Source organism: Helianthus annuus, chromosome 13 (assembly GCF_002127325.2).
Source record: "Helianthus annuus cultivar XRQ/B chromosome 13, HanXRQr2.0-SUNRISE, whole genome shotgun sequence".
NCBI lineage: Eukaryota > Viridiplantae > Streptophyta > Magnoliopsida > Asterales > Asteraceae > Helianthus > Helianthus annuus.
Genome location: NC_035445.2, coordinates 150,604,948 through 150,617,681, shown reverse-complemented (window position 1 = coordinate 150,617,681; position 12,734 = coordinate 150,604,948). Strand labels below are relative to the sequence as shown.

At 41.6% G+C, this 12,734-nt stretch overlaps 1 protein-coding gene across 1 annotated transcript in view; it reads left to right on the top strand.

Moving 5' to 3' along the window:
* Positions 1 to 1,233: 1,233 nt before the first annotated feature.
* The window catches only part of LOC110901995, a 36,089-nt gene continuing 24,588 nt past the window's right edge, over positions 1,234 to 12,734 (top strand). The window contains exons 1-2 of the mRNA XM_022148741.1: positions 1,234 to 1,469; positions 1,605 to 2,042. Of these exons, the coding sequence (XP_022004433.1) occupies positions 1,234 to 1,469; positions 1,605 to 2,042 (674 nt within the window). The remainder of the gene's footprint in view (positions 1,470 to 1,604; positions 2,043 to 12,734) is intronic.

Sequence of the window (12,734 nt, the reverse complement as noted above, 5' to 3'; positions counted from 1 at the left end):
CACATTTGTGGTTATGAATATACCTTCCAACTATGATGTCATCATAGGAAGGCCGGGGCAGTGTGCATTCTATATGGTTGTTTATGTTGGTCATGGCACAGTCAAGTTTCCTACCGAGAGAGGGATTGCAACCCTTCAACCTACTCAAGAGGCTTACATGTTGAAGGGGAAAGTTCCAAAAGTGAAGAAAACAAGCAAGGGCTAATCATAAACCCCAAGTATCCTGAGCAAAGGATAAGGGTTAATCCAAGCCTTTCAAAGGAAACTCTCTCATATCTTGAAAAGCTGCTAGTACATTATAGCGATGTCTTTGCTTGGTGCCCGGAAGATATGATGGGTATCCCTCGAAGCATTGCTGAGCACGAGCTGAAAATACCACCCGATGTCAAGCCTGTCGTCCAAAAGAAGCGAAGTCTAGCACCCGAAAGAAGCGTGGCTGCATGCCAAGAGGTTGGAAAGCTTGTATCAGCTGGAATTCTCCAAGAAGTAAAGTATCAGTCCTGGGTTGCAAACCCAGTCATGGTTCAAAAGCCCGACAATTCTTGGAGAATGTGCATCGACTTCAAGGATTTGAACAAGGCTTGCCTTAAGGATTGTTATCTACTTCCAGAAATCGATCTTAAGGTTGATTCCCTCACTGGTTACCTTTTCAATTGTTTTCGTGATGTTTACAAGGGTTACCATCAAATTATCATGAAAGAAGAAGATGAAGAGAAACCCGCCTTTCACACGGATAAAGGAATCTTTTGCTACCAAAAGATGCCTTTTTGCCTCAAAAATGCGGGTGCAACCTACCAACGCCTGGTTGACAAGGCTTTTGCTAGTCAAATTGGTAGAAACATGGAAGCATATGTCGACGATTTGGTAATAGAAAGCAAAACAGAATACCAAATGCTTGATGACATCCAAGAAACCTTCAAGAACCTAAGGAAGGTCAACATGAAACTCAACCCTGAAAAATGTTCGTTTGGATTTGAAGAAGGTAAATTCCTGGGGCATATTGTGGGAAAACAAAGTATAAAGGCCAAATCAAACAAAGTCAAAGTTGTTCTCGAAACCAAACCACTACGAAGCAAAAAGGAGGTGGAAAGCCTGAATGGGAAGCTTGCTGCCCTGAAGCGTTTTACCTCAAAGTTGGCTAAAAAGTATTTGCCTTTCTTTAAAACGCTTAAAGGGTGCTCTGACAAAAAAGATTTCAAATGGACTGAAGAGGCTTAGGAAGCCTTCAACCAGATGAAGCAACACTTGGCTTCACTCCCAGATATCGCAACCCTAGAAACAGGAGAGTTGATCTTTGTATACCTTTCGGTTGCTGGAGAAGCAATAAGGGCGGTTCTAACCATCGAACGAGACAAAGTTCAGGTACACGTTTATTTCTTCAGCAACACTCTAAAACTGGCAGAGATCAAGTATCCTCCTTTGGAAAAACTTGCCCTAGCCCTAGTCCAAACGGCTAGAAGGCTTCGAAGGTATTTCCAAGCACACCCTATACAAGTGGTCACCGACCAACCCATTAAGAGTGTGCTTGAAAAACCGGAAAACTCAGGACGATTAGCCAAATAGGCCGTGGAACTAGGTGAACACAAAATCACCTATGTCCCTAGAAAAGCCATCAAAGCCCAAGTCTTGGCTGATTTCATTGTAGAAGTCCTGAAGCAAACCATCACTGAAGTTAACACAGCTGTCACTGAACCCTCTGACCTTGAAGCCTGGAAACTTTTCATCGATGGGGCTTCAAGCGTTGAAGGGTCAGGGGCTGGGTTTATTCTGATCAACCCTGAAGGGTTAGAATTTACATATGCTCTTCGATTTGAATTTCAGATCACCAACAATGAAGCCGAATACGAAGCATTGATAGCCGGCTTGAGGTTAGCCAAGGAAATGAAGGTTCAAAAGCTTCAAGTCTTCATAGACTCGTTGCTGGTGTCAAGTCAAGTGAATGACAGTTATGTTGCAAAGGAGCCCAATACGAAGAGATACAAAGAAAAATCTAAAGAGCTGATGAACACATTCCAAACATGTACCATCAAGAAAATTCCCAGGTCCCAGAACAAGATAGCTAATTGTCACACCCCGAATTTCCACGTGTCACCGGTGGGCCCGGTGGGGGATTATTGTGACGTAGTTGATATCATCATTGTCAAACAACACAAATTATAATGCACAGCGGAAGCAATAAAATAGATTTACTTCAACCATCAAATGTAATATCTAAGTATCACAAGTAGTCGAAATAGATCCACAGGTGGATCGAAATAAAAAGGAGAAAATTGTTCAACAGATAAATGCATCCCAAAGTTTGCGAGACTCTATGACGCTAAGGAGAAGCCAGCCTATTCCGTGTAGATCCTGCACTTAATCTTTTTGGGGAAAATACGTCAGTTTGCACTGGTAAATACAATTTAACCGACTCATTTTAAAAAAAGGTTTAAAAATTGATTTGAATGCACAAGGCACAAAACATTTTAGAACTTGGGAATAGTTAATGAAAGTTAAACTTGTAAAAGAATTACATGTTCGTTATGCGTTCAGTCGCCCGGGTCGTGCCGGGTTTAAGGTTAATTGACACACCACTCAGTATAAGTCCGCGGCGGGAAGCCAACGTTTATACCTTAATAAAAATGGACACATACCGGGTGTACGCCTACACCCGGGTGTCAAGGTCGTGGCCATTTCTTAAAATGATGCCAAGGATATCCGGGACATGGTCATTAAGCTCCCAAAGGCGTAAAACAAACAAAACCAGTTTTTCAAACGGGTCACATTGATAATACCCAACTACTAATGAGTTAGGGTCAATTGCCCGACCAAGCGGTATTTTATATACCGTACCCCAAGCACATATAAGGGAAAATAAGTTAAAAGTATTTACCTGAGCAAGTATAAACCACAAAAGCAAAAATGCAAGTGTCTTTTACTGGGCTCCTATTCTGGAACGAAGGTTTATAATAACCTATTAGAATCTTAACGGGTCTTTTAACATAGCCTAAGCTTAGACTGGTTAGTTTCGAAGGATAAATATGGTTTAATCGCGAGGAAGTCGAAAACCGAAAAGGAATGTGACTTAGACCATACAAGCTTAGATACTTGTATGACATGGGTAAACTAAACACATTCTGAATTTAGAGACTAAGATGATACGGTTTGACCCGCTTCGGCTAATGTGCATAAACTAGTCACATATGCCGATCCGAACGCGAAAGTGCGTAACGGGTAACCATATAAATCATATACAAGTTTCCTGAGATTATATGCACCAATTATGTTGTAATATCAGTAAGATATGTCCTATTATGCCCCAAATGATTTTGAACTCACTTTACGCCCCATAAGGGCATTTTGGTAATTTTACATAAGCTTAAAAGGTTAAAACCGGAAATCTGAGTTCTCACCTTTAGTTTACTGTTATAATATGAAATTTTACAAGATATGTCAGTAGGTATTAGACCTTATGTATAAAAACTAGTTTTGACATATACTATGTCGTAAAAATGCCTAAAAAGACGATTTGGAGCCATTTCCGGGTCTTAAAAGAAAAGCTGATATTTTTATAATTCCAGAAGGCTCAAAATAATATATTTAACATAACAAACCAATAGAAAAAGGTTTGGGGTCAAAAGGTTTTGTAAAACTCATTTTATGGCCTAAAAGGGCAAAACCGGCATAATCCGAATTAAGCTTAAAACCTTAGGTTATGCTTAGCCTAAAAATAAATAAAAATCTTTAAAATTCCCAAAATATTATTATATAACAGTGGGTATAAAGTTTTGATACAAAATTTGGGTTTAGGTAGGTTACATGCTAATTACGCTAACTATTTACTAAGAAAGCTTCTAATTACGCTAATGAGCATAACTCTTAATCTAGACTTCAAACTGATATCAAATTTTAGGTACAAGTTTATAATTCAGTAACTAAGATGTCTACCCCTTTTTATTCTCAAAAATCATGATTTATGGACATTTGGGCATAATGGTCAACATATGGGCATTTAACGGAAACATGCATACGATCAAGATATCTAATGAACCAAGTTGTATAATCACAGGAGGATATACTAACATGTTATTAGGTCCAAAAGAAGCTCTAAGGCAATCTTAATCTAGACTAAATCGGGCCAGAACTGAAAGTTAAAGCGAAAGTCAAACTATGCGACTTTCGGTTCCAAACCGGGTCTAAACAGAAAATTGTCGAGTTGAACATGTTGGAACATGTTCTTACATTATTTACCAAGTTATATTAATGTTAAAACAGGTTGCATGCATCCTACATTGCTAATTATAAGTTAATTCGGATATAAGCATTATGTTGACTTTTTAAAGTTAGCTTTGACTCGACAATTGACATGCTTAGAGTGGGAATCTGAAAATACCCTTTTAAGGGTTTGTTACCCACCTAATTACCTACTTAAAGGTATTTTTAATTCGTGATTTGACAGAGCACATTTTAATTAATCACGAAGTCAAACCTTAATTACGACGGTTTGACTTTTACTTAATTAACTAAGCTAAAATGGATTAAGGGAGGTTAAGGTCACTTACAAGGATCCTAAATAGGATTAGAGACCTAAAGAAAGTTGGTTGCTGTCCAGGAAAGCTCCAGAGAAGTCTTGAACCCAAGTCCAAAGTGAGCAAAGGAAATGGTCACACCTCATGCCCTTATATAGTGAACTTAAATGGTCCAAGATTATGACAAGCAAGTCTACAATGGTTGGGGGATCACCCCAGGTGTCCCTAGAGGGCTAAATACTGCCTAGCAAGCCCCTGAATTCAGAAACCATCGTTTTAAGTCGGTGCAACTGGTTAAACAGGCAGCTGTCCAAAATCTGCTGCCAGCGATGGTCTTACGGACCGTAAGCTTGAGGCCTTGCGGTCCGTAAGAACCTCTTGCGGACCGTAAGCTAAAATGGCTACGGCCCGTAACCGACCTTGCTGAAACATGCCCAGGTACCCTCCTTACGAACCGTAAGCCTAGGGCCTTGCGGTCCGTAACCGATGGTCAGAGGACAAAAAATTTGCAAACTTTTAAGTCTTGACCATGCAATCAAACCATTTCCGAATTCAGTCCATCTTTTTCAGTAGGGGGGCCATTTGCTCAGCCATTGCATGCTTGGATAGGTCTTACATGTTCCCATCTTCATTTGACCTCTTATGGAACTTGCAAAGTGACGGAAATACCAAGAGCAAGTCTTGGATTCTCTTAATAGTTAACAAGCTTCATAATTATTCTTGATTCTTTCTTATAAGAATTCTTATTTAGCATTATTAGTAGTAACAATCCTGTCAAATCCCGAGTTCACATAAAAGGTGGAACTTTATTTATTTGGAAACAACCGGTTATCATATAGGATGTCTTTCAAAAGATTTAAGGATCTTGGGATTTATAAAATTCGGGTCGCTCAGAGGTGATTTAATAACATGTCGCCCTTGGGTCGTTCAGAGGTATTTTAAATAACATGACACCCTTTTAAATAAAATCCTACCAAACATCTTTTATTTAATCCGGTTTTTCTGACACGTCTGTCTCTGATGACACGTGTCTTTATTTTAATGGACAGGAATTTTCGAGGTGTTACATCCTCACCCCCTTAAAAGAAATCTCGACCTCGAGATTTACTGAAACAATTGAGGGTATTTCTCTTTCATTGTGGATTCTAACTCCCACGTATAATCAGGACCTCTGCGGCCCTCCCATTTGACCTTGACAATGGGTACATGCTTCCTTCGAAGCTTCTTTACCTGTCGGTCCTCAATTGACACAGGTTTTTCTATAAACTTTAAGCCTTCGTTTATATGCACATCTGTATGCGGTATGACTAGCGACTCATCAGCTAGACATTTCTTCAGATTGCAGACGTGAAATACATTATGAATTCCATCGAGGTCTTCAGGTAAGTTTAACTTATAAGCCACTGATCCTACACATTCGATGATTTCGAATGGTCCTATATACCTTGGGCTTAACTTACCTTTCTTGCCAAACCGCATCACCCCTTTCCAAGGTGATACTTTGAGCAAAACTTTATCGCCAACCTCAAACTTGAGAGGCTTTCGTCTTTCATCCGCATAGCTTTTCTGCCTGTCTCGAGCAGCTTTCAGGCGATCGCGAATTTGAACAATCTTGTCTGTAGTCTCGAAGACTAAGTCAGGACCTGATAATTGGGTACCCCTACTTCTGCCCAGCAGATGGGCGTTCGGCACTTTCTACCATATAGTGCCTCAAAAGGCGCAGCCTTAATGCTAGTATGGTAGCTATTATTGTAGGAGAACTCGACCAATGGTAAATGCCTGTCCCAACTTCCTCCTACATCAATCACACATGCATGCAGCATGTCTTCCAATGTTTGAATAGTACGCTCACTCTGCCCATCCGTTTGAGGATGGTAAGCCGTACTGAAATTCAATTGAGTGCCCAGAGACTGTTGGAAACTCTTCCAGAAATGTGATGTGTATCTAGTATCCCGATCTGAAATAATAGATATTGGCACGCCATGCAAGGCCACAATTTTATCTACGTACAATTGGGCTAGCATGTCAGAGCTGAAGGTCTCTCTAATGGGCAGGAAATGTGCTGACTTAGTCAGTCTATCAACTATGACCCATATAGTATCATTTCCCTTCGGCGTCTTAGGCAATTTGGTGATGAAGTCCATCGTCACCATTTCCCATTTCCACGTGGGAATCTCAGGCTGTTGCAGTAAGCCTGACGGCTTCTGATGTTCAGCTTTGACTTTAGCACACGTCAAGCATTTAGCTACATAAGCAGCTATAGACTTTTTCAAGCCTATCCACCAATAATTCGCCTTTAAATCCTGGTACATCTTATCAGCTCCAGGATGGACGGAATATTTGGAACTGTGGGCTTCCTTGAGGATAACATCTCGAAGTCCTCCATATATAGGAACCCATATTCGTCCATTTAATTTCAACATCCCGTCTTTGTCGTAGGACAACTGTTCTTCAGTCACTCCTAATTTCTCCTCAGGATAGTTAGCTTCCAACACAGCTTCCTTCTGTGCAGCTAACAACCTTTCATTCAAACTGCTCTTAATTTCAATGCTCTTGGCATTGATCCTTATCGGCTTCACTCTTTCCTTCCTGCTTAATGCATCTGCGACTACATTGGCCTTGCCTGGATGGTACCTTATTTCACAATCATAATCGTTCAAGGTTTCCATCCATCGTCGCTGCCTCATGTTCAAATCCTTCTGATTGAACAGGTGTTGAAGGCTCTTGTGGTCGGAATAGATTACACACTTCGTCCCATACAGATAATGCCTCCAAAGCTTAAGTGCAAATACAACGACACCCAATTCCAAGTCATGGGTGGTGTAATTCTTTTCGTGCACCTTTAATTGTCGTGAAGCATAGGCTATGACCTTGCCCTTTTGCATTAACACACAACCCATTCCGGTGTGTGATGCATCACAATACACCACAAATTCTTCAATGCCTTCAGGTAGGGCTAGCACTGGTGCGTTACTCAACTTCTGCTTCAAGATATCAAAAGATTCTTGCTACTTAGGTCCCCAATTAAACTTAATGTTCTTACATGTTAACGACGTTAAGGGTGCAGCAATTCTTGAGAAGTTTTCAATAAAACGCCTATAGTATCCAGCCAAACCTAGGAAGCTACGAATCTCTGAAGGGGTCTTTGGCTCTTGCCAGTTCATGATAGCTTCTATCTTTGCGGGATCCACTTGAATTCCACGCTCACTCACAACGTGTCCAAGGAACTGGACTTCGCGAAGCCAAAATTCACACTTTGAAAACTTGGCATAGAGCTTCTCTTGATAGAGCAGCTTAAGAATGCACCGAAGATGCCTCTTATGGTCAGCTCGGTTCTTTGAGTAGATGAGGATGTCGTCAATGAAGACGATGACAAATTTATCCAGATAAGGCTTGCATACGCGATTCATGAGATCCATGAATGCGGCAGGTGCGTTAGTGAGCCCAAAAGGCATCACCAGGAACTCGTAGTGACCATAACGAGTCCTAAACGCGGTCTTATGTACATCCTCCTCCTTAACTTTCAATTGATGATAGCCTGACCTGAGATCTATCTTAGAGAAGTAACTCGCTCCCTGTAGCTGGTCGAATAGATCATCGATTCTAGGCAAAGGATATCTGTTCTTGATAGTAAGCTTGTTTAGCTCACGGTAATCAATGCATAGACGCATTGATCCATCCTTCTTCTTAACAAACAAAATTGGCGCTCCCCATGGAGATGAACTAGGTCTAATAAAACCTTTAGCCAGTAAATCATCTAACTGTGTCCTTAATTCCTTCATCTCCGTTGGTGCTAATCTATATGGTGCTCTGGCTACTGGTGCCGCTCCGGGAATGATGTCAATCTTGAATTCCACCTGCCTGTCCGGTGGCAAACCAGGTAGTTCCTCTGTAAAAACCTCGGGATACTCAGAAATGACCAGTATGTCTTCGATTCTGGGCTTCTTCTCGCCAATAGTTACTTGTGCCATATAAATGACACAACCCCTACTCGTGCATCCGGATGTCTTAAGCATGGCCACTTGTTTTGACAATCCGTGTTGAGTATCTCCCTGAATAGTGAGTGGCTCACCAGATGGGGTCTTGATTACTACCTGCTTCTTGTTGCACACTATCTGGGCTTGGTTTCGCGATAACCAATCCATTCCTATTACTACATCAAAGCCTGCTAATTTGAACGGGAGGAGGGACAGAGGAAAAGAGTGGTTCCTAATGGATATGGCACATCCATCTAACACAGTCGAGACGGTTTCTAAAGTCCCATCTGCTAACTCTACCTCATAATTTACTTTCTAGGCTTTAATAGTCAATCTTAATAATTCACAGAATTTATCATCTACAAAGGATTTATCTGCTCCAGAATCAAACAATACCCTTGCGTAAACGTCATTAATGAGATACGTACCAGTTATGACGTTATCATTCTGGATGGCCTCCTGCACATTCATCTGGAAGACCCTAGCATTGGTCTTCTTCCCTTCCTCAGCCTTCTTCACTATCTTTGGGCAATTGGTCTTGATGTGCCCTTTCTCATTGCAACTGTAACAAGTTGCATCCTTCAACTTTTTGCACTCAAGAGTTCGGTGCTCAGTGGACTTGCATATCCCACATGCCTTAGGTTGGGATTTCTGCTCATACCTGCACCTCCCGAAGTGGTGCTTCTTGCAAACCTTGCACTTGGGCCTATCGCTCGACTGTTGATCGTTCCTCCTGGCTTCAGACCCCTTCTTACTGTCACGGTTCCCTCTATGCTTCTTGCCTGACCGACGTGAATCTTCATCTTCGCGTTTCCTCTTTTCAGAGTCCGCATTTCTTAATGATCTCTGTCTCACTGCATCTTGAGTGAGGGTCAGAGACAAATCGGTTACACATCTAAATGTGATAGGTCGGGAGGCTTTCACGCTGGCTTTGATTTCTGGGGCCAAACCCCCAATGAAGCGCGCGATCCTCTTGGGTTCCGGGGTTACCAGGTAAGGAACCAATCTGGACAAAGTGTTGAAACTGGTGAGGTATGCCTGGCAGTCTAGGTTCTTCATAACCAGGGATAGAAAATCAGACTCTATCCGCTCAACCTCATGCTGAGGGCAGTAGTTATCCTTGATAAGAGCAACAAATTGCTCCCATGACATATTATACAAGGCAACCTTTCCAGAGGCCTGGATCAAAGCTCCCTACCAAGCTAGAGCCTCACCCTTGAAAGAATGGGATGCAAACTTAACCATATCCCTTTCAGCGCAACCACTGATGTCTACAACTGTCCTCTATTTCATCAAGCCATGTCATACAGTTTACTACTCCTTTTTCCCCAGTAAAATCCCGGGGTTTACAAGACACAAAATATTTATACGTGCAACCCTTAGCACGCGGAGCATCGTCAAACACAATCTTCTTGGGGTGAACATTGTTTTCATTTGAGGAAAGTCGGTCATCATCTTTCTTAGATTTGGGTGGAGTAGGTGGTGGTTTGTTGTGAGCCTCAGAATGATTCTTTGGTTTAGCATGCGGTGTAGGTAGGGTTCTACTACGGGTCTCACTATACTCACTGTATTGTCGTTCCAAGGCTTTCGCAACCGCAACATTCACAATTGCTTTCAGCTCAGCACCCGTTACTAAGAATTTAGCATCATCACGGTTTCCTACCGGATGGCTATTGACTTCATCTGATCCAGCCATGTAGCTTCAATTGCTACATATAAATGATGGACAAGGTTTACTTAAAGGCTCTTACAGTATTTTATGTTTTATTAACCAAGGTTTTAAATTGCCATTTCAGGTTAATGTTGGTGCACTTGTGTCTGTACTTTGTCTATGTTCGGTCACGATGTAAACGATGTCCTTGTCAGTCCTGTAAGTTGACCAAGTCAACCGTCCTCCTGGTTTGACTTAGTCAACAGTTAGAAAGATGGTTGTCTGTCTCGAAGGATAAGAGATTGAAGGATGATGTGGATCCTTCGATCTCCTCGAAAGATATACTTCGAATGATTGACCTCGAAAGATCATCCTTCGAGGTCCATGTGAATCCTTCGATGACTTGATGTTCGATAGATGATCCTTCGACCATCTATCGGATCCTTCGGACTAGACAACCTAGGCTGGGTATATATATACCCATGCAGTGTATGTGTTAGACTTAGACACTTAGAGAGACAGACAGAAAGATAGAGTTCTTGAGAGCATTCTGTCCGAAAACACACACACACTTGAGAGTTTGCAAGTTAGATTTGTAAACATTGTGCTTGTAACCGAAACCTTCATACGTATTAATACATTGGTGTTAATCGGTGAACCTTGTGTGTTGGGTTTATACTTGCTTCATCCCGGTTTGCTTGCTAGCTTGGATTCCGCACTCGCTAGTGAGTTAGTAGAACAAGGTTTAGGTTCGTCATCCTCCGTGAAGGGACCTACAAGTGGTATCAGAGCTAAGGCTCTTTACCTTGTTTAAAACCGGGTTTGTTCAAGTTCTTGGTGTGTTTGGACACTAGGTTTAGCACCCGTTTTGGTGGTTTTTCTTGCATCTTAAAACTGGAAAACGAGTTCTAAACCTTCGGAAGTGTTCTAGGTTGGGTTGGGTAACTTGAAAACTTGTTTTTAAGTGACTTTGATTTTTCCGGCCAAGATTCCGGTTATCTCCGGTGACTGGACTTGTTGGATAAGATTTGCCTTTTTGGGAAATCTTGTTTGAAAGTCAAAAAGTTGGTAGAAAATCGTGTGCAGAACATCCCTTCTGCCGAAAGTTGGTACACCAACCTGTCACCTTTTTCACCAACCTGTCACCTTTTCAGTTGTGTCAGAGCATTCGAAAGACATCCTTCGACATCGAAAGATAATCTTTCGATCAAGGAGGCTCGACAGATACCCATGCTTCGAATATCCTTCGAAGCCTGTGTTCTATCTTTCGAGCCAAGGAATCTTGTCGTAAGATACATCTTTCGAGCTACTGTTACTCTACGAAAGATAAGGATCCTTCGTATTGGTGAATCTTTCGAGATCTGTGTTCGAAACATAAGGAGAATCTTTCGAAATCATCTTTCGAAAGATAAGGATCCTTCGTGTGGTCAATCCTTCGAAGTCAATCTTTCGGAGTCTTTGCTCGAAACTCAACAATGATCTTTCGAACACTGTTGATCATTCGAACAAGTCTTGATCTTTCGAACCAGGTTGTATCTTTCATTTCGGGTCTGTTTGCTTTTAACAGTTTGTGTTTGTGTAGGTTATCTATTAATATCTGATCAAAATGAGTTGTACAAGTCCTTGGGATTGGAGTTTGAACTCACAATCTAGTCAAGAACTAACTTCTGCTGATGCTTGGGCAAAGAGTATGTTTCCACCGCCATCAATTAGTCCAAGTCAATGGGCTTTGGTATCCAATCAAAGTCAAAGCATTCAAAACCTTTTGATCAGTGAAAGTGAAACGGGAAGCAACAATCGTCCACCGAAGTTGAACCATATGAACGATTTTCCATCATGGAAAAACCGTTTTCACACGTATGTTCAAGGGCAAAGCACCGATCTTTGGACGTGTTTCATCAATGCGTTCAATACTAATCTTGAAACTGCTGCGTCCACTTCAGAAGGTTATGCCAACATGCTGGAAAATGACAAGAAGGCTTATGAATTGGAGAAAAAGGCCTTTGCTACACTTACACAAGCACTCAACAAAGATATCTATCATCAGTTCTCTTACTGCAAGACCACGAAAACGTTGTGGGATGCCTTAGTAGCTAGAGGAGAAGGCAATGCAGCTGCTCGAAAGTCTCGTCATGATTTGTTGAAGAAAGAGTTTGAATCGTTTCAGTTTTTGGAAAACGAAACTCTAAATGATATGACAACCCGTTTCTATCATCTGATCAGTGAAATGTGTGCTTATGGGGTTGTTTCTACTCAACAAGACATGGTGAATAGGTTTGCTGACGCTTTGCCTCCAAAATGGAGTTCATTTATTGAGTTGTTGAAGCACACTGGAACTCTAGACACGGTTAACATCTACGAGTTCATTCAGAAGCTGGAACATAAAAATGATGAAGAAATCAGGAAAGCAAGGCGTGCTCCAGCTCTTCAGAATACAGAAATGTACCTTCCAGGCTTCGATGCTTTGGCAAGATCCGCTGCAGCTCAGCAACAGCAACCTAAACTGCAAACTGCTTTTGTGTCCAACACAAGTTCCTTTCCGTTTCCTCAGTCAACGGCTGCTCCACCACAACCTCAATTCGATCCGAGGTCGTACAT